The sequence below is a fragment of the Pongo abelii genome, chromosome 2 (genome assembly GCF_028885655.2).
Source record: "Pongo abelii isolate AG06213 chromosome 2, NHGRI_mPonAbe1-v2.0_pri, whole genome shotgun sequence".
Classification (NCBI taxonomy): Eukaryota; Metazoa; Chordata; class Mammalia; order Primates; family Hominidae; genus Pongo; species Pongo abelii.
Genome location: NC_085928.1, coordinates 129,224,505 through 129,248,565, shown reverse-complemented (window position 1 = coordinate 129,248,565; position 24,061 = coordinate 129,224,505). Strand labels below are relative to the sequence as shown.

The following is a 24,061-nucleotide window of genomic DNA, read 5'->3' as shown; positions in this document are numbered from 1 at the left end:
CACACATACCTGCCACTGATGCCATGTTTCTCATCTCTAACTTAAGTTTCTCCTGCTGTACTTTCAATATAGCTGTTTCCTCTTCTCTTGTCTAACAACTTTTCATCCACCTCCGTTATCCGGTAAAAATGAACTCAGTTTCCAAGGAACTCTAAGGACCTTAAATAAGCATTTGCAGCCATAAGCCTCATGGACCAAGTAGAAATTGGCACATAATGTAGTGCTTTGTGTATCTTTACAACTACCTTAATGACAGTGTGTTAAATGTTTTGTAAATTCCTCTGTGTTCCCTTGCTTAAAATGTGTGTTTTCTTTGTAGTTAAAGGGTTTCTTATAATAAGTCTCTGTTACAAAATGATGGCCATATAAAAGACAGAAGAGAGGGGCAAAAAATAACAAACACAGATTCAGCAAAAATCTCACCCCTTTATTGTCCTGAACTTTTCAATAGCAAGAACTGAGCTTGCTGGGCTGAAAATTGTTTTAATGTACCTTCATAAAAGGATCTTTGACTTGGTAAGTGTGTGCGATGCATACTTTTCATGTTACACCACAAGTGCCACTTAGCAACTCCACTAGACAGGGCAGTGTTTCAGCATGGGGTGGGGTGCCCCCTGACAGGCTTTTAAAAGGCCCAGATGCCAGTGCACATTCCAACACTATCCACAAAAAGGAGACTGGAGCAGTGCTCTTCCCTGCGTTGGGCAAGGAGACTCCCTCCCTGCCTACCCACTTGCCTGCCCTGTTTTGTGGGAGAATTACAAGTAAATGCTAGAGAGGCAGTGGAAAAGAGAGGGTGTTTTAATTCCTCCCCAGAGTTTCCTTTCTTTGATGTATGTTGCATCCCTTAAACAAGTTGTGCAAAATGGCTGCAGGGTAGATTGGCTCTCCCTTTTAAAGCTCTCCATCCGGCTGGGTTTATTTGTAAATACTGCATCTATCCTTCTCAGTGTTTTAGGACTGGCTGGAAAGACTCTTCTTCCTGTAGGTTGGGTCAGTGTGAGAGATCTAAAAAATCATTTTCCCTTAAAATTACTGTATTTTACTAAAAGGATTGGGCAGGGGCTGGAATGAGAGAAAACTGGTCCTTCAAAATATAAAACTGTCATATTTAAACCATTTTACAAAATATGTGTTTAATTATGTGGTGGGATGTGTGTAGGTGTATGATGAGAGAGGCAACCAACATGGCTATTTGGGGTGCAAGGATGTGGGAACAGGCAAGTAATTTTCACATTGGATTTTGATCCCAGGGAGCTGGGTGCTAGTCACAGCTCTGAGCTGTGTGACCTTGGGTAGGTCTCATCTCCCCGGGCTGTTGTTTCCCCAGTTGAACAACATGAGGATGAGACACAGCTAACATTTGTTCCATGATTATCTACCCAGCACCGTACAAGTGTTATTTCTGTCCTCCCGGTTACCACCGAGGTGGGTAGTATTATATGCCCATTTTACAGGTGAGGAAACTGAAGCCCGAAGAAGTTAAATACTTATCCCAGAACACGCCGCTGGTAAGTGGCAGACCTGGAATTGGAATCTAGTTCAGTTTGATTCCCTAATCCATGCTCTTGACCACTATATTGTTTTTTCAAGTCTAGATCTGAAATCTCATTTTCTGTGTGGCTCTGTGTTTGGGACAGGAGTAACTAATTCTTGACTACTCTATATGCTGCATAGAACCTGGAGAGGATTTTTCAAAGTAAATGAATCTCGAAAGCTGGATTGCAGAGCAAACGAATGCAGTCACTTCAGCCAGGGGCTTGCAAGAGGGAGAAAGAGAAAAAGACTGTGGAATGGAAAGTTTCCCAACCCAAGCCTTTCCCAAGGGGTAGCCATTCTCTGTTCTACAGTTTAGGGCTTGCATGTGCTTTTTCTGGAGTGGAAAAATACATAAGTTATAAGGAATTTAACAGACAGAAAGGCGCACAGAGGAATTTAAAGTGTGGGCTGGGGGGCGAGGCGGTGGGCGGGAGGCGAGCGGGCGCGGGGGGAACACTGCTTTCCAAGCTAAGCCGCCACAAATAAAAAGGCGTAAAGGAAGAGAAGTTGGTGCTCAACGTGAGCCAGGAGCAGCATCCCGGCTCCTCCCCTGATCGTTTTAAAAGCACCTCTTGTATTGTTTTTAAGGTGAGAAATAGGAAAGAAAGCGCCGGCTTGTGCGCTCGCTGCCTGCCTCTCTGGCTGTCTGCTTTTGCAGGGCTGCTGGGAGTTTTTAAGCTCTGTGAGAATCCTGGGAGTTGGTGATGTCAGACTAGTTGGGTCATTTGAAGGTTAGCAGCCCGGGTAGGGTTCACCGAAAGTTCACTCGCATATATTAGGCAATTCAATCTTTCATTCTGTGTGACAGAAGTAGTAGGAAGTGAGCTGTTCAGAGGCAGGAGGGTCTATTCTTTGCCAAAGGGGGGACCAGAATTCCCCCATGCGAGCTGTTTGAGGACTGGGATGCCGAGAACGCGAGCGATCCGAGCAGGGTTTGTCTGGGCACCGTCGGGGTAGGATCCGGAACGCATTCGGAAGGCTTTTTGCAAGCATTTACTTGGAAGGAGAACTTGGGATCTTTCTGGGAACCCCCCGCCCCGGCTGGATTGGCCGAGCAAGCCTGGAAAATGGTAAATGATCATTTGGATCAATTACAGGCTTTTAGCTGGCTTGTCTGTCATAATTCATGATTCGGGGCTGGGAAAAAGACCAACAGCCTACGTGCCAAAAAAGGGGCAGAGTTTGATGGAGTTGGGTGGACTTTTCTATGCCATTTGCCTCCACACCTAGAGGATAAGCACTTTTGCAGACATTCGGTGCAGGGGAGATCATGTTTGACTGTATGGATGTTCTGTCAGTGAGTCCTGGGCAAATCCTGGATTTCTACACTGCGAGTCCGTCTTCCTGCATGCTCCAGGAGAAAGCTCTCAAAGCATGCTTCAGTGGATTGACCCAAACCGAATGGCAGCATCGGCACACTGCTCAATGTAGGTTTATTTTTTTCCCTTCTTCTACCAAGAAAAAAAAAATTGTCTCTCTTGCATGCAATAAAGACATTGGAAATAAACTGCATTGGTAGCAAGACAAAGGATTTAATGATTTAACGCTGAAGGGGTGTGATATGCTGGCATGCATATTGATTCCCTTTGCTGAAAATTTCCTGTTAGATGTTTTCTTCCCAAATAACCCCTCCCGCCCCCATGCTCCTCTCCTTACCAACCTTATAGTCTCTTGAAAACAGTTTTTAAAATATGCATAAAAATGTGGGGGGTGGGGAGTAGACGGTGACCACAAGACTTTAAAACATTCTTCAAGTAGGGCAATTTGACACATTTTGCAGTTTTTACTAAAATGTGTGCAGAGTGGAATTTAACTTTGCTTTTCTTTGGATTAGCTACTAGTTGTATAGGTCCCCCCACCCCTTGTGTATTCCAACAGTTCAAAGTAATTAAAATATGACATTTTCCTTGAAAGGAATTTAGTTTAATTAAGGTGGCTGCTGCTCCCGAAGTTCATAAACCACCAGTTCAAGCTGCCGCTTCCAATGTTTTCCTTGCTAAGGAAAGGCAATATTTCTTAGCATTGACCCTGCTGCCACCTTTCCGAGTCACTTTGTTGGTCTAAGAAGTTGCTGTTTTGCTAGAAAACTACTGGCAATGAACACCCCTTGGATTGAGCCATCCATTATTTCCATATCTTGCAATTCAGCCCGGAACGTGGACATCAGTTAAAGGAAAGGAAATATGAGTGGGGTAGCCCAATTTAAAAAAAAAATATCGACTATTTTGTTATCTGATGCTGACACAGTGCTGAGGTACGCATCTGGTCAACAGTAGCCTGGCTGCAGGCTTGAGAAATGATCAGGAGTCCCAGAAAATCCCACCTTCGGGTGGCTGTAGTGGGAGCCTGCAGGATGCTTCGCCACCCTGACAGTGATTTAGATAAATGGCTCAGCTATCTATCAAAATGTTTTTAGTACTTTATTTGACAATTCATTGGAGCATTAGCCTGAAAATGACATTTTAAATCTTTGTTTTCAAAGAGGTCAAAGTTTAACTGGAAGAAATTGAGTTTTCCTAATAACATGGTGGCTTATCTAAAGAGAGAAGAAAAAGGGGAGAGGGGACAATGACAGGATTTAAATCGCCCGCTCTGAAACTTTTCCTTAAGAATAAAGACTTGCTTCTTGGGCCGGGAAATCAACAGGTTTGTAGCTGAAAAATCAATAACCATTTGATGCCAACAGCCTGGCTGTCTGACTTAACATTTTGTAGAGCCATAAGCAGGGCAAAAAGAATATCGTTTTCAGAAGGCGCCTTAATCTTCAGCTGCTCCCCAAATGCCTTTTCTTCTTTGGTGCCTATTTTATTTCTGGAGAACTCAAAGAAACTGGAGTGTTACAAAATAATTTTCTAATCCAAGAAGAGACCTTTCAGACCGGTCCTCTTTGCAGCAATTAAAACAGTATGAACAATTTCTGCTGGAATCCCAGGGAACTGGGGCTCTCTGAAACTTTTTCTTGTTAGAGAAAGTTGTAATGAAACATGTTTTTTAACAGAAGGAAAAAAAATGCTCAGGATCCTCGCCAGAAGTTATTAGACCTAATAGAGTTTTTACATGTAGACATTCTTCCTTTGGTAATTAACCCTCCAAACATGCCTATTAAGTTGTAAGAGTAGGGGGAAAAGCTTTGTTTGTTCTTGGACAAGTTAAACAAGGGATTTGCTTTATCTAGGGAGAGCGAGCGGTGAATGTGTCATTTGCCTAAAACTAGCCGATAAGCAAGAAGTGTTGATAACAGCAAAGTTTAGCTAATCAAAGAAACTTGCATTAGACAAAGTAAATAAAGGCATTTGACAAAGGGATTTCAGAAATTCCAGTGTCTTATTTTTGTAAGCAGGGCAATTAGTTCTTATTGTGGTCAGTTTCACAAGAGTTTGAATCCCACACCCCAACTTTAGGTTAAATGAATAAAATGTAAATATTGTTTGTGCCCTTGCAGAGTTGCTTTACCCTCCATAAACCACTTTATGATGGTCAGTTGTTCCAGAGATTAAGTTTTTTTTTTTTTTTAGCATAAATAAAACTAAAACTTTTTTTTTTTTTAAAGATTCTAACAAATGTCTTGTGCCACGCAGTGTTTGGTTCAGGGTGGTATAGCTAGTTAGGGCTTTTGAAATAAAAGCATATTAGGGCTACGTTTGTGTAAGTAAGAACATAACCACAACCTTTTCCATCTTACTTAATGGCTATTTTGACGAGAAGCAGATCTGTTTTTGCTTTTAACACAGAGGAAACAGTGGGCAAAGAAGAAAAAGTACTAAATTCCAACCAAAACTATTTTCTGCTTTGAGATTTTTTTTATGGTGTGTGTGTGTATGCATAGTAAATAAAGTAAGACCTTTGAACATGGAGCACACCGCCACAAGCTCACTTTGAAAGGTGTTAAAACATTCCCTTTATTTTCTTTTTAATTTTAAAGACAGAAAAATGATACGCCAGCCAGCTGCCATTTGTAGTAGTGTCTGTGAATTGCTTGTTATAAGCATTCAAAGTCAGGATTAGGGGACTACTAAGGGAATGTGGTCTAAATATTACGATTGACGACTGCCCCTGGAAGGTATAGGAGTCACTAAATTTCTGTTCAGATGCCTCCAGGATTATCTTGGTTTTAGGCGGCTCCAGATGTTTTCAACATTAATTGCTCAGTGGGTATAGGATAAATCTTAATATTTTGTGGTCTAAATATAGTTGCTTTGGTGAAATAACGAGTGTGACAAATTCTTGGCCTTTTTCCCTGTCTTTTCTCCCTACTCAACACATCAAAAGGAAAAAGAAAAAAATATTTTCTTTTTGAAATAGGACTTTGCCCATTAATGAGAAGAAATTATTTTTAAAACAAACAGTAGTGATGTTTGATTAGGGAATGAGAAAAGGCCTCTTTTCAAAGCCCTGGGACCCAAATTTTAAGTATTAAACAGTATCTAAATCCTCTCCTAGTGAGATATAAATTGGGGTCAAAGTGGCAAAATCAAAGATACCCTCTGAAAGAAAGACTAAATAAAGACTGACAGCCACCGTATGAATTGAATGGGGTTTTGAATAAATATTTCAGTGAAAAGGCCCAATTGTTTTTCTAAAGTAGGACATAATTTTCTGCTTCTCGGACACATGACGGTGGTAACTAATACCATCAGAAAGAAGAGAAAAAGAGGGACTTTTCCTTAAATCGCAAAGAGAGTACAGGCACGGCTGTGGGTTGTTCAAAAACAAGTGAAAGATTCACAAAGTTTTCCTTCCTTGTAGAAAAAAAGAAATCATATTGTGAATATTAGATAAATTGGTACGTTTGACAAGGGAGTGAGTATTGATGTGCAACTTAGAAAAGAAAAAGCATGCGTTTAAATTTTATTGCCAGAAAAGGATGGATTCAAAAAACTAAAACAGTAGAAATGTAGACATCTGTTTGCCTAAACTTAAGCTATGGAATTGATTTGGAAGCTCTAGTTAGAATTTGATTTGCCAGCCAATAATGTAAAGCCCTTGCATTGAATCAGGTCTTTTTTCCTTAATAGATAAATGACCAGAATGGCTATTTCTGATAGGCTAGCTGACCTCAATCAGAAGTTTCCTTCTCAGTTCTAGAAGCCTGGCGCTGATATATACAACCGAGGGTATTGTTATGCACTTTTCTCTAAAGCATAAGAATAAAAAAAAGTTCTTCTGGATATCAGATGCTTATAATTTACCTTCAACATATGTTAAGCCCTGAGGTGGCTGAAAAAGAAAGAAAACCTGTTTTCTCCTTTACACATTCCACAAATATCATTAAACTCTATCTGAGAAGGGAAATACATGATAAATAACAAAGATTATAAATTCTACTCTCAAGGAATATATAATTTTTTAAATCAATAATTTAGAAAAAGCTGAGAATTTTAAGTTACTCTTTGGGCAGAAGATGGAGATTTAAAAACCAAGATGCAAAATACAAAACTCTTTTCAAGTCGCACAGGATTTTAACAATAAATGCAATGTTCATTTTAGAACATCTTAGAATCTTTTATAGAGTTTGAGTTATGTGTAAGTGCCATAAATTTATCCTTAAATGACATTTTTATACTTTAAATGTTCTAATATAAATTCAGTTAACTATCAATTAAATATATTATTTCAGAAATGGGAGTTTTTGATGAAGGTTAATCAGAAAAATCTTGGCTGAAAACCTTTCCAAAGATATTAATGTAGATAGAATCTTACCTTTCAAATTACAGGGTAGTTATGACAATCATATACCTCTGATTTTCTAGAATAACCCACTTTCAAATATCCTGCACAGTTCCCACATAAATCATTGAAATATGCCAGATATTTAATATTACAACATCTCCTAGGCTGCCCCTTGAACCCAGGAGTGGCACAGAAAATCTTTGTTTGGATTCTATAGTCTATAAGTAGAGCTCTCACAGCTTAATTTTTTCATTATGTCTGAAGATCGCCTTGTGTTTCTGGGTCATTCTTATGAACTTGAATTCCTTTCGTAGCAAACTATAGATCTGTGAATAGAAGGCATTCCTTGCAAAATGGACTGGGCTGTTGTTCTCACTCTAGCACCTGTGTGTGCGTGGACAGGGTGGGGAGGACGGAGTAGAATTAAATTAAATTGTTATGAACAAATCTGTATCAGCCTTTGCCAGCTTCCTCTTAAAAGTTGGAGCTGGGGTGATGGAGGGAGAAGAGTAGAGTTAACTCAGGTTTCAGATTTATCAGTATCCTGCTTGTAAGTGGCTTGGCCTAAGTACCTCTTGTTAAATAGGAGATGATATAACCTGCCCCATCTGTAAGATCTAATAACACAACCTCATCAGTCAGTATGTTGCCCTGAATTCTCCTCTTTTCATTCCCAGATTCCTTACCCCATCATTAAAAAGTATGATCTCTGTCCCATCCTACTCCCCAAACCCCTTTAAATGAATGAAAAATAAAGTTGCAAAAGTTCTGTCTACCTAGGAAGCAGGAGACCCTAAGTCTACTGGCATTTTGTCTTGAGCTTTCAGAGCTTCTTAGATGGGAATTCAAACAGGCAATGGAACTGCTGACTTGCTCTTTCTCTGGCCCTGTAGGGTGGGAGAGCTACAAGGGGACCATTTAGTAAGATAAGACTCTCTGCCCCCTGCGCGATAAGGCGAGGATAACAGGAACTGACGTCAGCAAGGCGACTCAACCTGGCCAAGCATTTCCTCTAGTCAGGGCGCAGGGATTCCAGGAGTCTCTAGGCCTCCCCCAGCAGCTGAAGAACTGAACCAGCTCAGGGGAGGGCGAAAGAAGAAAGCTGATTTTTACAGGGGTGATAGTGGGTGATGATGTCCCTGATTTCCAAAAGCAGATTTGTTTGAAGAGAACAAAGAAAAACTGGGAGGAAGAAAGTAGTTTAATAAAAGTGGATTCTGAGATTATAATTGTAATTTTACATTGTCATAGAATAGATATTTGTTTCCCAGCTGTCAACAATTCACTGCTGAGGTCTCATTAGACAGTCTATCTAGCAATCACCAAATATTATCCACTCACAAACCTCGCCAACTCTCCATATAGAACAAAACGTTGAGGGAATGCACGTTGTCAGAGTTAATCCTTGGTACTCCTAATTTTTTTCTTTTTTTTTTTTTTTTTTTTTTTTTTTTTTTTTTGAGACAGAGTCTCGCCCTGTTGCCAAGGCTGGAGTGCAGTGGTGTGATCTCGGCTTACTGCAACCTCTGCCTCCCAGATTCAAGTGACTCTCCTGCCTCAGCCTCCTGAGTAGCTGGGACTACAGGCGCACGCCACCACACCTGGCTAATTTTTGTATTTTTAGTAGAGATGGGGTTTCACTATGTTGGCCAGGATGGTCTCAATCTCCTGACCTCGTGATCTGCCCACCTCGGCCTCCCAAAGTGCTGGGATTACAGGCGTGAGCCACTGAGCCCAGGCTTGTATTTACTTTTGAAAGTACAAAGTTCCCACCCCCATCTGCATCAGATGACAACATTGCTAAACCCATTTCATTTGCCTTTATTTCATTTCGTTCACCAGCCCTGAAACCACTTAGCAGTTTTCCTCCCCTTTTTCCTTCTTCCCTTTCTCTTAAACCCAGATTTAATTTCATTTTATTTTATTCTTTGCCTTCCAAAGTATCTGATTTGAGGTTTGGAGGAGGAGAAAATTCAAACGGAAGGATTTTATTTCTTAAAATTCACAGATTCTCCTCAGTCCACTGCTGTCTTAAAGATAGCTTCTTATTTTTTAAGTTTTAGTATTTGACAAAGAATCACTGTCCTAATTTGACCCATATTTAGTGGAATGTTTGCTATGTTGTTGATAAATTACTATTCATCACAGAATAAAATTTTGTCAAGTCAAAAAAATAGCTAAATTCAAAATAATGTGTAGGTAAAAGAACAAATAAGATGAGTGCATCAGTTAACTAGGGAGAGAAGATCTGGATCACATCCCAATTTTTTTTCCCATTTCCAGAGCAAATGAAGACCTCATGTAATAAATTTGTCTTCTCAAAAATATTAAAGCTTTCAACGGTTACAGTACCTTTGTCATGTCATCAAAGTCCATAATTATAAAAAGGCCGATGATCTGAAGGCCATTTCAGCTTCAAAAGATTTTTTTAGGGTCTGGTCTATTGGAAAGCTTGGGGGTTTAATTAACTAAAATGGAAATGGAGGCAGCGAAATTCAGTTCCTGATGTTTTAATTTAGCTCAGTACTGCCATGTGTTATTGAAGAGAATTCTTAAAGGCAAACATAATTATTTCATTATGGTCCTCAGAATGCTTTCATTGGCTTTAATGACAAGAAGCTGTATAAAAAGGCGTATATTTTAATTAGTCCTTTTTATATTTACATCAGATAAACAACAAATAATTGATGAAAAACAAGTCTTTGGAATGGATGATTTCACATAGTGCACTGGTTACAGTTTAATGATGAAACATTTCTCTGTTGCTTTGCATTTTAATTATATATACATTATATTACAGTAGTGGTGCCATGGAGCTACTAAAATACCATTGTTGCCATTTTATTACCAAAAAAATCACGATTAATGCCTACAAATTTAAAGCTGAAAAAGGTAGCTAGACACACATCTCCAAGGAAGTAAACTACCAGTTCCATTAATTTTACTACATTTGTTAGAACTCATTTTGATCACTTTTATCTTTTACGCTTCATCTTTTTGGATTAAGATCGTCAGGGGTTTCATATGCTTTTTTATGGCCACATCTCCTGAACACCTTTCTTTCACTCTTGCTGCCTGTTTTGAGGATTTGCGTGTGAAAGTGCCTTGCCAAATGTGCACTGGAAATTCAGAGAGCTTTTTTTCCATGCTATCGGTTTGCTTTACCTTTAATTTTATATGAAAACCCATTTCACATGATTCATCCGTTTTGGTGTACAGAACACTAATTGTTATTATTGATTTTAAATTCCGTGACCATTACAAGTAACCCAGATGACTGGCAGATAAAGGGTAATAATCCATGGAGTTCTGGAACTGTTTCATGTTTGTCTGGAGTACTTTATGTGATCAATATTAACTGCCCCATTGAAACTAACTGCTGTATCAAATAACAGTCAATCAAATGAATGTGCTTAGAGATTATTTATTGGAAGCTTTAATTGTTCACTGGGGCCCTCCTTATCAGAGGAAACAATAAGAACTAGAGGTAGGATGAACAGGTTTGGATTTGCAGGGAAAGTTGGGGGATGCAGATGAACAAGGCATCTCTCTACTTCTCGGGCAAGAGTTTCCAGAAACCCATGTTGGGCTTATAGTTCGGGCAGAAGTTGCGAATACTCTTCCAGAGCTTATCCTATCACCTGTACCTCAAAGGCTTTCTAGAGAAGGGAGTATAATAATTTTCTTGTACTCAGCAGAGGCTGTGAAAAGTTCTCCCTTTCCAAGAGTTTTACTGCTGCTTCTCCCTAATCCTCTCAGAATTACCCTTCCATGCATCTCTCCACCTCTGCTTCCTCATCATGGCCTGATGGTCCAAGATAATGCAAGTAGACTTCCTTGACACAGGATCGGTTTCTACAGCTATGAAATGGGAATAATAGTGTCTACATTGCAGGATCTGTAGGAGGATTAGAGATCATGTAAATTAAGATTCTATTCTTGTCTTGAAAACATATGGAAGTCACCAGGTAGGTCTTCTGCCCTGATTTTGGCATGACACCTGTGGCTTACGTGCCTTTGCTAATAGCAAACTTTTTTTTTTTTTTTTTTGGTCATATCTAAATTGGGTATCTCTTTTCTTTGGTGAAATGATCCCTCGGTCTATAACTCATAACCTAGGTGGCAGTCCTTTCTGTTTGTCAGGTAGCACTGTGGCCTGATTCAGGGGCATCCATTTACCAGATCCCCAGATTTCTTGCAAATGATTGACTTTTACAAGTGAGCATTGTCACCTTCAAAGTTGTCACAATACACTTAGCCCAAAGATGCTGTCGTGGCACAGTACATTTTTATTGCTCATTGATGGATTAGTTTTTGCAATGTGCCATTCAACAAATGGCTCTTGGGTGTCTGCCATGTGCCAGGCTCCTTGATGTGATCTGTGGGGGACACCAAGATGAATCAGACACTGTCCCTTCTCCCTCTGAACTCATGATATAATGGGAAGAACTTGTGTACACAAGTCATTGTCACATAACCCCCTTATAACAAACCCAAAAATCTCCTCATGTCTTTGAACCTGAGATTGATAATGGAAAGAACTAAGAACTGCCAAGAACCACAGCTGGTTTATATGGTGGGTGATCAAGTGAATTATACATTTTTGTCACAGTGGAGCAGGCGTGAAGTTTTTCTGTGTGTAGGCCTCATAGATCATCTCTAAAAGTAGTTCACAAAGGAGTCTAAACCTATCTTAAACAGTGGAATAAGTGCACACCTTCCAAACTAGCTTCTTGAAGACTTTCATATGGATGTTTCTGGAGCTTGTTAAGTAATCATGTTCCTTGGGTATGGGTTTGATCCTATTGGATTTTTAAAAATCACTTATTTCTCTATGATTTCTGTGACTTATTCCTGTGTAACAAACCATCCCAAAACTTCCTGGTCTAACAATTTATTATGACATTATTCTGTGGATGGGTTGAGCTCCGCTGGGCAGACCCTCTGCTCTGCATGCTGTCAGCTGGGGCTGAATCATCCAGGGCTAAATTGGGCTGGAAATCCAAAAAGTCTCCCTCTCAAGGCTGGCGGTGGATGTTGGTTGTCAGTGAGAGCTCTACGGGATCTGCATGTGACTTGTGCATGTCACAGCATGGCAGCAATATTCCGAGAGAGAGCGTTTCGAGAGTGAGCCTTCCAGGAAGGAGGCAGCAGAGGCTCCCAGTCCTCTTAAAGCCTAGACCCAGAGAGTGGTATACAGTCACTTTCACTATATTCTACTGGTGAAGCAGACACAAGGCCAGCCCAGATTCAATAACTACCTTTCAGTTTGGGAGAGAAAGGCAAAGAATGTCCACCGTAACAATCGTAGCATCTACGCGCTATAACAAGAAAGAAAGTATTGTCTTCTGAAAATGATTAAATTGAAGAACAGTTGTGGGGCTTTTAGTTTTTTGGCTGGTTCAATATTTAATGAAATGCTACTCTAATGACAACATACATCATTTTCAGTTAATTCTCACAACCCTGTAAGTGAGATATCATCTTCATTTTACAGTTGAGGAAATGGAGGCTCAGGGAAGCTGAATAACACGGATTGTAAGGGGCACAGTGTGGTTTCAAGTCCCATGAAAGGCTTTTCTCTAGGCTCCATGTGCTGTTACTCACTTGGGGGTCCTCAGCTTCAGGAGTTGTCATCCTGTCAGCTGAGTGAAGAATTCCTGAAAAATGTTTCATGCCCTAATAATCCCAAGAATAAAACACCATCGAGTGTTTTGGTTTAGGGGAAAGGTAGGATAAAGAGAGGTAAAGAATTGTAACTCGCATAGCTTCCTCTGATTACATTATTTTCTCTACTATAAACCAGTCTTTTACATTGTGGAGGAAACTCTGCCCAAACTATGAGGTTATTTTACTCTTTTGCCCTTTTGTTTTTACATCCTGTTTGCTGTTGAAGTCTACGCTGGCCTAGTCACTGCTGTAGCTCAGGGGCTTCGGAGCAGGATTAGTCTGGTATTTACTGAAGAGTCCCAAGATGAGAGATGGGAAACTGGGCTTTTCATGTTACTCTAGTTTACTGGTAACCCTCATCTAAAGATGGGTGCTAAGTGTTTGTGCTAGAGGGTGTCTCTTCATTAAGTGGAGCTATTTTGTCTTCCATTACCAAAAGTAAAAAAGTAAAAGACAAAGAGGAAGAAAGAAAACTTTCTGATAGTAAAGTCGAATTAATTGTTTATTTGCTACATATTTTAAGTATCTATTGTGTGTAGAGGGTCCCAAACCTAAGTTAACCATTACCATTTAGTGAAACTTACATGAATCATAGTGCATCTCATTGGCCTCTCAGATAATGCTCTTATTTCAGTGACTTCAAATATGTCTTATTTTTTATTTTTTTGAGACAGGGTCTCGATGTGTTGCCCAGGCTGGAGTGCAGTGGTATGATCTCAGCTCACTGCAGCCTCAACCTGCTGGGCTGAAGCGATCCTCCCGCCTCAGCCTCCCACGTAGCTGAGACTACAGGTGTGTGCCATCACACCTGGCTAGGTTTTTGGAGAGACAGGGTTTTACCATGTTGCCCAGGCTGGTCTTAAATTCCTGGGCCCAAGCAATCTGCTTGCCTTGGCATCTCAAAGTGCTGGAATTACAGGTGTGAGCCACTGTGCCTTGCTCAAATATGTCTTAAATGAAATGTATTCTGTATTTTGAATTTTCATATACCATGTTCTACCTGTTTCTTTTGTTTGAAATCTAATTGTTGCTGAATTATATATTTTGGGGAAATAGAGACAGGTGGACAAATTGAAGTGACTTGCTAGAAGTCGTGTAGTGGGTTCTAAGTGGAAGCAGATCTAAATCTGTAAGACGCTAACATGTGATGCAGTGAAATACAGCATGGTACCCTGCAGTGTGATACAGTGAAGTTGGGCGGACATTCTTCGTGCACTGCACCAGCTGTGGAAGCTTGAGCTTCCAACCTGGAGGTTGCTTCAGGTTTTTTTTGTTTTGTTTTGTTTTGTTTAATCTTTAAAATGAATCCATAATACCTACCTTGAAAGCTTAAGATCAGTCTTAAAGCCTTAAATAAGACAGTGTATTTGACACATGATGTTCAGTAAATAGATTGTTTTTACATATATACATAGTTGTCAATAAGAAACTTGTTTTAGGCTTGCGTGGTGGCTCATACCTGAAATTCTAGCACTTTAGGAGGCCGAGGCAGTCAGATCGCTTGAGCCTAGGCACTTGAGACCAGCCTAGGCAACATGGCAGAACCCTGTCTCTACAAAAAGAATTATCTGGCCATGGTGGCACACACCTGTAGTCCTAGCTACTTTGGAGGCTAGGGTGGGAGGATAATCTGAGCCTGGGAATGTTGAGGCTACAGTGAGCCAGGATTGCATCACTGCACTCCAGCCTAGGCAGCAGAGTGAGATCCTGTCTAAAAAGAAAGAAATTTATTTTAAAAAAATCCAGGCCAGGCGCGGTGGCTCACACCTGTAATGCCAGCACTTTGGGAGGCCGAGGCAGGTGGATCACAAGGTTAGGAGTTCGAGACCAGACTGGCCAATATGGTGAAACCCCGTCTCTACTAAAAATACAAAAAATTAGCCGGGCGTGGTGGTGGGCGCCTGTAGTCTCAGCTACTAGAGAGGCTGAGGCAGGAGAATGGCGTGAACCCAGGAGGCGGAGTTTGCAGTGAGCCGAGATAGCGCCACTGCAATCCGGCCTGGGCGAAAGAGCAAGACTCTGTCTCAAAAAAAAAAAAAAAAATCCAAATGCTAGCATTGTCCAGAAAAATTTAACAGAATTATTTATAATTATTAAAAAGTTGAACCACTGAAACTTGTTCACTGAAACATTTTGATTTGCATTAATGCTTTACATCCCACATTTATATTAAAAATTCACATACAAATGAAAATGGAAAAACTGCCAATACCTAATTTCTGTCCTCTATTTTTCCACTTGCAATCATATACCTCCGTACCTTTTGACTGCATTGGGAAAAAAATACCTAAAATACCTAATATTTAGAACTACCAATAACAGAAGAAGAATTTTTTTTTTTTTTTTTTTTTTGAGAATGAAATGTTTTCCATCATAGTGGACTCCTAAGCACGTTCTCTACATATGCAGCATGCTGATGTCTTCCAGCATAATTGTTACACTTTTGATATGGATAACACACAGGTTGGTGCCTTCAAAAAGGCCAACCAGATAGGCCTCACTTGGCTCCTGCAAAGCACCAGTAGCTGCGCTCTGGAAGCTCAGATCTGTTTTAAAGTCCTGAGCAATTTCTCTCACCAGATGCTGGAAGGGAAGTTTGCGAATCAGTTAAGTGGATTTCATATAAGGCCTAATTTCATGGAGTCCCCAAGTCCCAGGCCTGTAACAATGAGGTTTCTCCACCCCTCCAGTAGAGGACGCACTCTCGCAAAAGGCTTTTGTGGCCAGTTTCTTCCCAAGTGCTTTTCCACAGGTGGATTTTCGAGTAGTGTGCTCTGTAGGAACCGTGATATGGACACCTCCTTACTTTCCCCCTTCTCCTTCGCCCAGAGCTCGGCGAGCTAGAGGTGGTGCTGGCGTCAGAGAGCCCCAACTGCAAACCCAATTCCCCAATATTTTATGAATTTTTTTTTAATGCAGAAAAGTTACAACAGCTTTACTGCAAACACCTGGATACCTACTACCATAGCTACCATTAAAATTACCAGGTTTCTTTTCTGTGTTCTCACCCTTTTCCCCTTTTGCATATGTTTGTTTTGTTTTGTTGACTGGGTCTCCTCACTAAACTGAGAAGTCTTTGAGGTCAGGTATTGTGCTTTTTACCTCTGTTTTCCCAGTGCTAATATAGTACTTGGTCTATGATCCTCAGTAAACTATGGTTGAACCCACATGTATGTTCTAATAAGCAACCCTTTAATATACTTGATATCAGTGCCGTTCAATAGAACTTCCTACAATGAAGTTTCCAATGATGGAAAGGATCTATAATTCTACATTGTCTAATATCGTAGTCGCTAGTCATTTATGGCTGTTGGCATTTGAAATGCAGTTAATACAGCTGAGGAAGTGACTTTTTAATTTTATTTTTATTTATTTATTTATTTATTTTTGAGATTGTGTCTCACTCTGTTGCCTAGGCTGGAGTGCAGTGGCGCGATCTTGGCTCACTGCAACCTCTGCCTCCCGGGTTCAAGCAATTCTCCTGCTTCAGCCTCCTGAGCAGCTGGGATTACAGGCGTGTGGTGTAATCACCACACCCAGCTAATTTTTGTGTTTTTAGTAGAGACGGGGTTTCATCATGTTGGTCAGGCTGGTCTCGAACTCCTGACCTCATGATCCACCCGCCTCAATCTCCCATAGTGCTGGGATTACAGGCGTGAGCCACCACACCTGGCCAATTTTATTTTATTTTAATTAATTTAACCTTCAATAGCCACACATGGCTAGTGGCTACTGTATTAGACAATTCACTTCTACATACTTCAGCTATTATTATTCTTTCAATATTTGTTCATTCTCTTTGTTTATTTCCTTTTTCCCTTCAGCCTTTACTCTTCTCTCCTATGGCTATTAACAAGCTCTAATTGTCCCTTTATGTAGCGGGTAAATAGACTGCAGGAAAATGTAAACAGAATGCTGTAGGGTGGTGATTTCAGTCATTGTTTAACTCCTTTTCCTTCTGGGTGGAACTATTTTTCCTGGGGCCTGGCAAATATTTAGCACTTGTTTTGCTAACATTTAGTTTGCACAGCTAAACCAAGATTTTTGCAGAATCTCAGTGGGCGGGAATTACATTCCCTGTAGCAATCAAATCATGGAGACATACGATGTCTATTCTCGCGTTCCACACCTGCTTGGTTTTGAGATGGGCAGAGTATCTTCCAACATTTTCAAGCTTTCATCTCAGCTTGAACATTTCAACAAACTTCAGGGAGGCAGAGAGGAACTGGCCATATTCTATGCAAGCCTCAGTTTGCCTTCTAGGAAATACCACGAGCTCTCCCCTGGGTGCCTTCTGCTCACGTGTGTCCTCTGCTCATAACCCAGAGCGCGGCATGCAGTAGGTGCTCAGAAATATGCTGAGTGTAGTTCAGTGAAAATGAAATTGAGAACATCTCAAGTGAGCTAATATTTTTTGGTTGTTCAAAACACCTCTAGTAAACTTGATGGGGGCTGTCAAAAACTTGGGAGGTTCAGTTTGGCTGGGATGTCAAGGTAAGCCCTTGTAAGTGCATTTGCTGGCAAACTGGCCCAAAAACATGAGAGTGGAATATTTCCCTGGGCTTCTGGCACTTACTCTGATGTCACAGAAATAGATTTTCTGATGATACTTCCTGTTAACCAGGACATTATTGCTCCCTCTTGTCCCCCCCGACCCCTTTTTTTTGGCCTATCTCTAGAAATGATGTGAAGAAAGTAAATAAAAATAAAGCTGAAGCGCACCTATAATCTCAGCTACTCAGGAGGCTGAGGCAGGAGAGTCGCTTAAAACCCAGGAGGCGGAGGTTGCAGTGAGCTGAGATTGCACCATTGCTCTCTAGCCTGGGCGACAGAGAGAGAGTCCATCTAAAATATATATATATAATAAAAAAATAATAAAGCTAAAGGACTGGGTGCGGTGGCTCATGCCTGTAATCCCAGCAATTTGGCAGTCTAAGGTGGGCAGCTCACCTGAGCTTAGGAGTTCGAGACCAGCCCGGCCAACATGGTGAAACCCTATCTCTACTAAAATATAAAAATTAGCTGGGCGTGGTGGTGGGTGCCTGTAATCCCAGCTACTCGGGAGGCTAAGGTGGGAGAATCACTTGAACCCGGGAGGTGGAGGTTGCAGTGAGCCGAGATAACACCACCGTACTCCAGCCTAGACAACAGAGCAAGACTCTGTCTCAAAAAGTAATAATAATAATAAAATAAATAAATAGCTGAAACAACTCTCAAGAGAAACTTTTGAACCACGGTTTGCTTCCCCACCCCCATGATTTAAAGTTGCAATTGATTTTTATTAAAGTAAACTCACTATCATAATTAATATTTATTAAGTGCTTATTATGTGTCAGGTGCTTAAAATGAACCATGTCATCTAGTCCTCAGAGCAGCCTGAAGAGAAAGGCACTGTTATCCCCACTTTGCAGATGCAGATTCCTAGGCACTGAGAGGTTCAAATATCTACCTTGACTCTCCTGAGTAGGAGAAAGCGAGTCCAAAGTTCCCAACTCGGCTTTGTATAATGTAGGGTTCCTTTTCTTTGCCAACTATATAAATTTCTATTTTCTTTGCAGGGAAGAGGGATGGGGAAGATTAGAAGCCTCAGAACCCACAGAATAATAAAAGGGTTAACAAGTGAAAGCTGGAGATAATACATTTTTAACAAAATGGACAGTTCTTCTAATTGCTATGCCCCTACTGTTCAATTCCTTTATATGTCCTAATTCATTAAATTATGTACACATCAGGCTTATTATTTACAGATGTATACACTTTCAAGTGGCTCATATGAAACAGATGTTTCATGAAAGGTAACAGAGAACAAGTGATCTAAACCCTCCTTTAGTGGGTATCAAGTGAATATTATGGCCTATTACCTGCAGGTCTTTTGCTATTATTTTGAATTGCAGTGTCCAGTATGGGGAGGAAGATTCAATGTATCTCGTGTAGGAACAAGTAAAAATACCACAGCCCTATAAGCAAACAGCTGCATCTCAAAATAAAAGAGGGTGTGTGCAAGTGATAGGCAGGTGGTGTTCACATTTGGGCTCCGGTGGATGTGTGAGTCTGTTTTACAAGCAATTTGAGAAAAAGAGACCCATTGCATTACAGGAGGTGAGGTGTATTGAGCAGACCATCTTTAGAGACCAGTGGTACCATATCAATTAGCTGGAGAAATGAATGAACACCTCTTTTCTTTTTTCTTTTTTTTTTGGAGACAGAATCTTGCTCTGTCGCCCAGGCTGGAGTATGGTGGCACGATCTCAGCTCAGTGCAACCTCCGCCTCCCGGGTTCAAGTGATTCTCCTGTCTCAGCCTCCTGAGTAGCTGGGATTACAGGCATGCATGACCACACCTGGCTAATTTTTTGTATTTTAGTAGAGACGGGATTTCACCGTGTTGCCCAGGCTGGTCTTGAACTCCTGAGCTCAGGCAATCTGCCCGCCACAGCCTCCCAAAGTGCTAGGATTTACAGGCATGAGCCACCCTGCCCAGCCAAACACCTCCTTTTCAAAACAAGGTTAACATGGCCTAATTAAAATAAGCATGACCAGTTCACCACGTTGCCGTCAACTGGGTGGTGCATGTCAGTAGACAGTTATTTCATACTTTTTCAGAATATCAAAGAGCAGTCTGGACGCATGGCTCACACCTGTAATCCCAACACTTAGGAAGGCCAAGACAGGTGGATCACTTGAGATCAGGAGTTCAAGACCAGCCTGGCCAACATGGTGAAACCCTGTCTGTACTAAAAACACAAAAAATTAACCTGGCATGGTGGGGGCACAACTGTAGTCCCAGCTACTCGAGAGGCTGAGGCAGGAGAATTGCTTGAGCCCAGGAGGCAGGGGTTGCAGTAAGCCGAGGTCGCGCTACTACACTTCAGCCTGGGCGACAGAGTGAGACTCCTCCTCAAAAAAAAAATAAGGAATATCAAAGAGCAATAATAATTGCCCATCAAAGTCCACAGTGAGAGTTATTATTTATAAATTGTCAGGAGTTCTCTAAACAACAACAAAAAAGAAATTGGAGCAAAAAGATGGCTGGAATTGTGTCATTTTGGACGTTGAAAGCTGGGAACAGTTACAACTGAAATATTAAATGGGACATGAAATATTAAGTGACATACCAGGTTTATTGCATATATGACCATGAGAGTGCATTTCATTTTGTCTTATGGAGCTCTAAAAAAATCCATGTAATGGATTAAAGGCATTAAAACTCCCATATTCTCCCTGGCTCTATGCCAGGGAACAAAGCATGATAAATAATCCCAATAGACAGAATATGTGGGAAGGAATTTTAAAATGTATTTATGGCGGACATATTGACCTCCCTAACTAATAAAAATGTATACATGAGGTTTTGAAGAAAATGCGTAGCCCTTACAACACACTGTAGTGTTAGTATCTTTAAAATATTGCCCACGTCTCTGTGACATATGGCTGTCATCCTCTGTCTTTACCCTGGAAGTGAGGAAACGCATGAATTTTATAGTAACATGTACAGTCACTGTTAGGAGGAATAGTTTTTATTTCCTTTATCTTAAAGCTGGGCTGAAAACTACACCAAATCTGGATTTTGTAAATAAAGCTTTCTTGGAATGTGTCACACCTATACATTTACATTTTGTCTGTGACTGCCTTCCCCCATGGGGGCAGAGTTGAGTGACTGTGACAGAGACCAGACAGCCCACAAAGCCTAAAGTATTTCCTATCTGACCATTTACAAAATGTGCAGACCCTGCCTTAAAACATTAAAAAATGGACCGGGTGCAGTGGCTCACGCCTGTAATCCCAGCACTTTGGGAGGCCAAGGCGGGCACATCGCAAGGTCAGGAGATTGAGACCATCCTGGCTAACACGGTGAAACCCCGTCTCTACTAAAAATACAAAAAATTAGCCGGACGTGGTGGCGGGCACCTGTAGTCCCAGCTACTTGGGAGGCTGAGGCAGGAGAATGGCGTGAACCCAGGAGGCGGAGCTGGCAGTGAGCTGAGATTGCGCCACTGCACTCCAGCCTGGTTAACAGAGCCAGACTCCGTCTCAAAAAACAAAAAACAAAACAAAACAAAACAAAACACATTAAAAAATGAGTAGGACTGTTAAGAATAGAAATGTGTACTTGGTTTCTCATTTATACTAATCTTGTATGTGGATTCAGGGGGTGAACTCACTTTCAATTCATTTCCTAACTGTGTGACCTTAGCCAAGTCATTTAACTTCTCTAAGCTTCAGTTTCCTCATGTGAATAACGGAGATAAAAAAAAGAAAAAAACTGATCGTGTTAATAATCCTTGCTCTTCACACTTTTGTCAGGAGGCAGCAAATGGGGTAATGTGTGTGAAAACACCCCTCAAGTTATCCCCCACCATATAAAGTGTGCTGTTGGCAGATTCTGCTGAACTGGCTGAAAGTATTTATTTCACATCCCATGTAAGGATTTGTATGCAGATTTCATTTTTTTCATTCATTTCTTTTTTTAACCAACACCGATTGAACTTTGGTATGTACTGGACACTCTTTTGGCCCTGAGTATTTAAAGGCAAGGCCACCAAAATCTTTGTGTGTGCTAGTAACACACCCACTCATGACAGCCTCTGACCTCCATCAGATCCTTTTTCTAGCTGGGGCCATGTTTGCCTTGTGGCATTTTTCAGTTGTCTGTTTGCGTGGGCAGGAGATAGTGTATTCTAACTTCTTTATAAACCAGCGTGTATCGAGGGGTCTGGTCCCTGGCAGGTGCTCAATAAATGTTTGTCAGCAGCTGATGTTGCTGACTGATAATCACTGCCTTCTGCTCCCCAACCCACCTTGGTCCATGCAATGGTTTGGGACTTTGGGTTTTGAACAGCAATTGAAGGCTCTCGAATGAGAGATCGCTGTGGTAAAGAGGGGTTTAAAGAAGCCATTTCTGAGGGGGCTAGGCAGCCTGGATTGGGGATTGGCCAGGAAATCCTACGAGGAGTGAGAGCACTTCAGATTAATGCCTGTGGGCCTGGGAAGGAAAGGAAAGCTGAGAGAGGGAAAACTGACATGACTTGCTTTCCTCACATTAGTTTTTAGAGAATCTCTTAGGTACATCAGAAGGGAAAATTATTTTGAGAGGGAAAATGGAAGTGAAGTTCACCAAATCAAGACAGGGGAAAGAAGGGAAGGTGAATAGCATTGAGATTCATCAGCATAAGCATGATACAATAATGATAATAACTGCTTGTGTAACACTATTATGTGGCAGGCATTGTGCAAAGTACTTTACAATGATGTTATTTAATGCCCACAATGATGCAATGAAGAATATACTATCATTTTATACAAGCAGAAATTGAGGCTCAGAGAGGTTAGGTAACTTGCCAAAAGTCACACAGCCAGTAAGTAGGAGAGTGAGGATTTGAATCCAGGAAGGCCGACTCCCGAGTTCATACTTCCAACCATATGCCTCAGACAACTTGTCTATAAAGGTGGACAAGTTTCGGGAATATCCAAAAAAGACCTGAACTTTGGGGGACTGCTCTCAATTGGAAGGTTGGTGAAAATGTCTTTGAATTATTTTTTCAAGATTTTCTTAACATTTTTAAAAAAGAAATAATGCTAAAGCACTTTGAAACTCTTAGCTTTCTCATACCTAGGAATCACTGCTCTGAAAGAAAAAAATAACCAACAATGTAGCGTTCCTGTAGTTTGAACAGTTCTATATAGAAACTTGAGAATCTTTTCTTTCTTTTTGTTTTTTGAGACAGAGTTTCGCTCTCGTTGCCCAGGCTGGAGTGCAGTGATGTGATCTCGGCTCACCGCAATCTCTGTCTCCCGGGTTCAAGCAATTCTCCTGCCTCAGCCTCCCGAGTAGCTGGGATTGCAGGCATGCACCACCACACCCAACTAATTTTGTATTGTTAGTAGAGATAGGGTTTCTTCATGTTGGTCAGGCTGGTCTCAAACTCCCAATCTCAGGTGATCCGCCCATCTTGGCCTCCCAAACTGCTGAGATTACAGGCGTGAGCCACCGTGCCCGGCCGAGAATCTTTTCAAATGAAATATCAAGTGCATCCTTTGAACTGATGCATTGTATATTAGCCAACTAGAGGGCACAGTAAGGATATTCAGTGTCTCCTTCTAGTTACTCCTCTCACCCCCCTCCACCCCCCCAATCCCCAGACATCTTGGGAAGAGAGTCATTCAGCCCCTCATCTGGGGTGTGCTAGTTCTGTAGACAGTGACAGAAAAGCTATTGCACAACCAATTCTGGATATTGGGTTCATTCTTGTGCCAAATTTTGGTTAAGGGAGTATATGTGGCCTTCAGGTGAGGGAAGGAGAACCTGCGTAGGGGCTGGGGGCTCAAAGTCCTCTCCTCCTCTGCCTCCCCGAAGAGCCCTGGAGCTGGTGGTTGTGCAGACTCCATTTGGCCTGAGTGACTGCTCCTGACAGTGTTCAGCCACACGTCGTTGGACTGCCGCCAGAGGCCTTTGGAATCTTGGTCTTAGCTGCTGCCATTCTCCCTGCTGAGGGCCGGGTTCTCAGCAGGGAAGATGCAGAAGGGGTTAGTGAGTGTGTTTGTGTGTGCCTTCTAATTCCTGTGTTTGCTTCTGGGGGACTTTCCTGTTTTATTGCTCTGACTGGAAAGAAAACAGGGCATTATTTCTGTCTCCTTAACTTCTTTCTTTTGAGTTTTCCAGTTTTACTTTTGTTCTTTATGCTGGAATAACTGTGTGTCTATCTGTCTGTCTGACTTAGACATACCCTGCATACTCTAAAACTTCCTGCCAGGGACAGCTGCTTATGACAGGAGTTCTGCACAGTCCTAAGAGGGGATGTCATAGTCTTCTCTCAACATGGGGGTCAGACCCATTCCCTTGAACTTAAGACCATTTAAGTTCAAATCCATGCTCTTTATTTACCAGCTGTATGGCCTTGAACAAGTTACCTAACCACATTATACCTCTGGTTTCTTCTTGCCTGTCAAAAAGAAATACTAAGACTAGACTAGCAATCTCTTTCTCTCTCTCTTTTTTTTTTTTTTAGACGGAGTCCTGCTGTGTTGCCCAGGCTAGAGTGCAATGGTGCGATCTCAGCTCACTGCACCCTCCACCTCCTGGGTTCAAGCAATTCTCCTGCCCCAGCCTCCCGAGTAACTGAGATTACAGGTGCACACCACCACAAATTTTTTTGTGTGTGTATTTTTAGTAGAGATGGGGTTTC

At 41.3% G+C, this 24,061-nt stretch overlaps 1 protein-coding gene across 7 annotated transcripts in view; it reads left to right on the top strand.

Annotated features, from left to right (window-relative positions):
* RARB (retinoic acid receptor beta) overlaps positions 1 to 24,061 on the top strand; it is a 779,733-nt gene that overhangs the window by 608,481 nt on the left and 147,191 nt on the right. The window contains exon 1 of one of the 7 annotated variants that reach the window (XM_002814000.6): positions 2,233 to 2,966. The exons of 5 other annotated variants lie outside the window; for them this stretch is intronic. In XM_002814000.6, coding sequence (XP_002814046.2) covers positions 2,810 to 2,966 — 157 coding nt within the window. In that variant the 5' untranslated portion in view covers positions 2,233 to 2,809. Of the gene's footprint in view, positions 1 to 2,232; positions 2,967 to 24,061 lie in introns of those variants that run through there. One more of the 7 variants, XM_024244250.3, reaches the window with a different exon arrangement.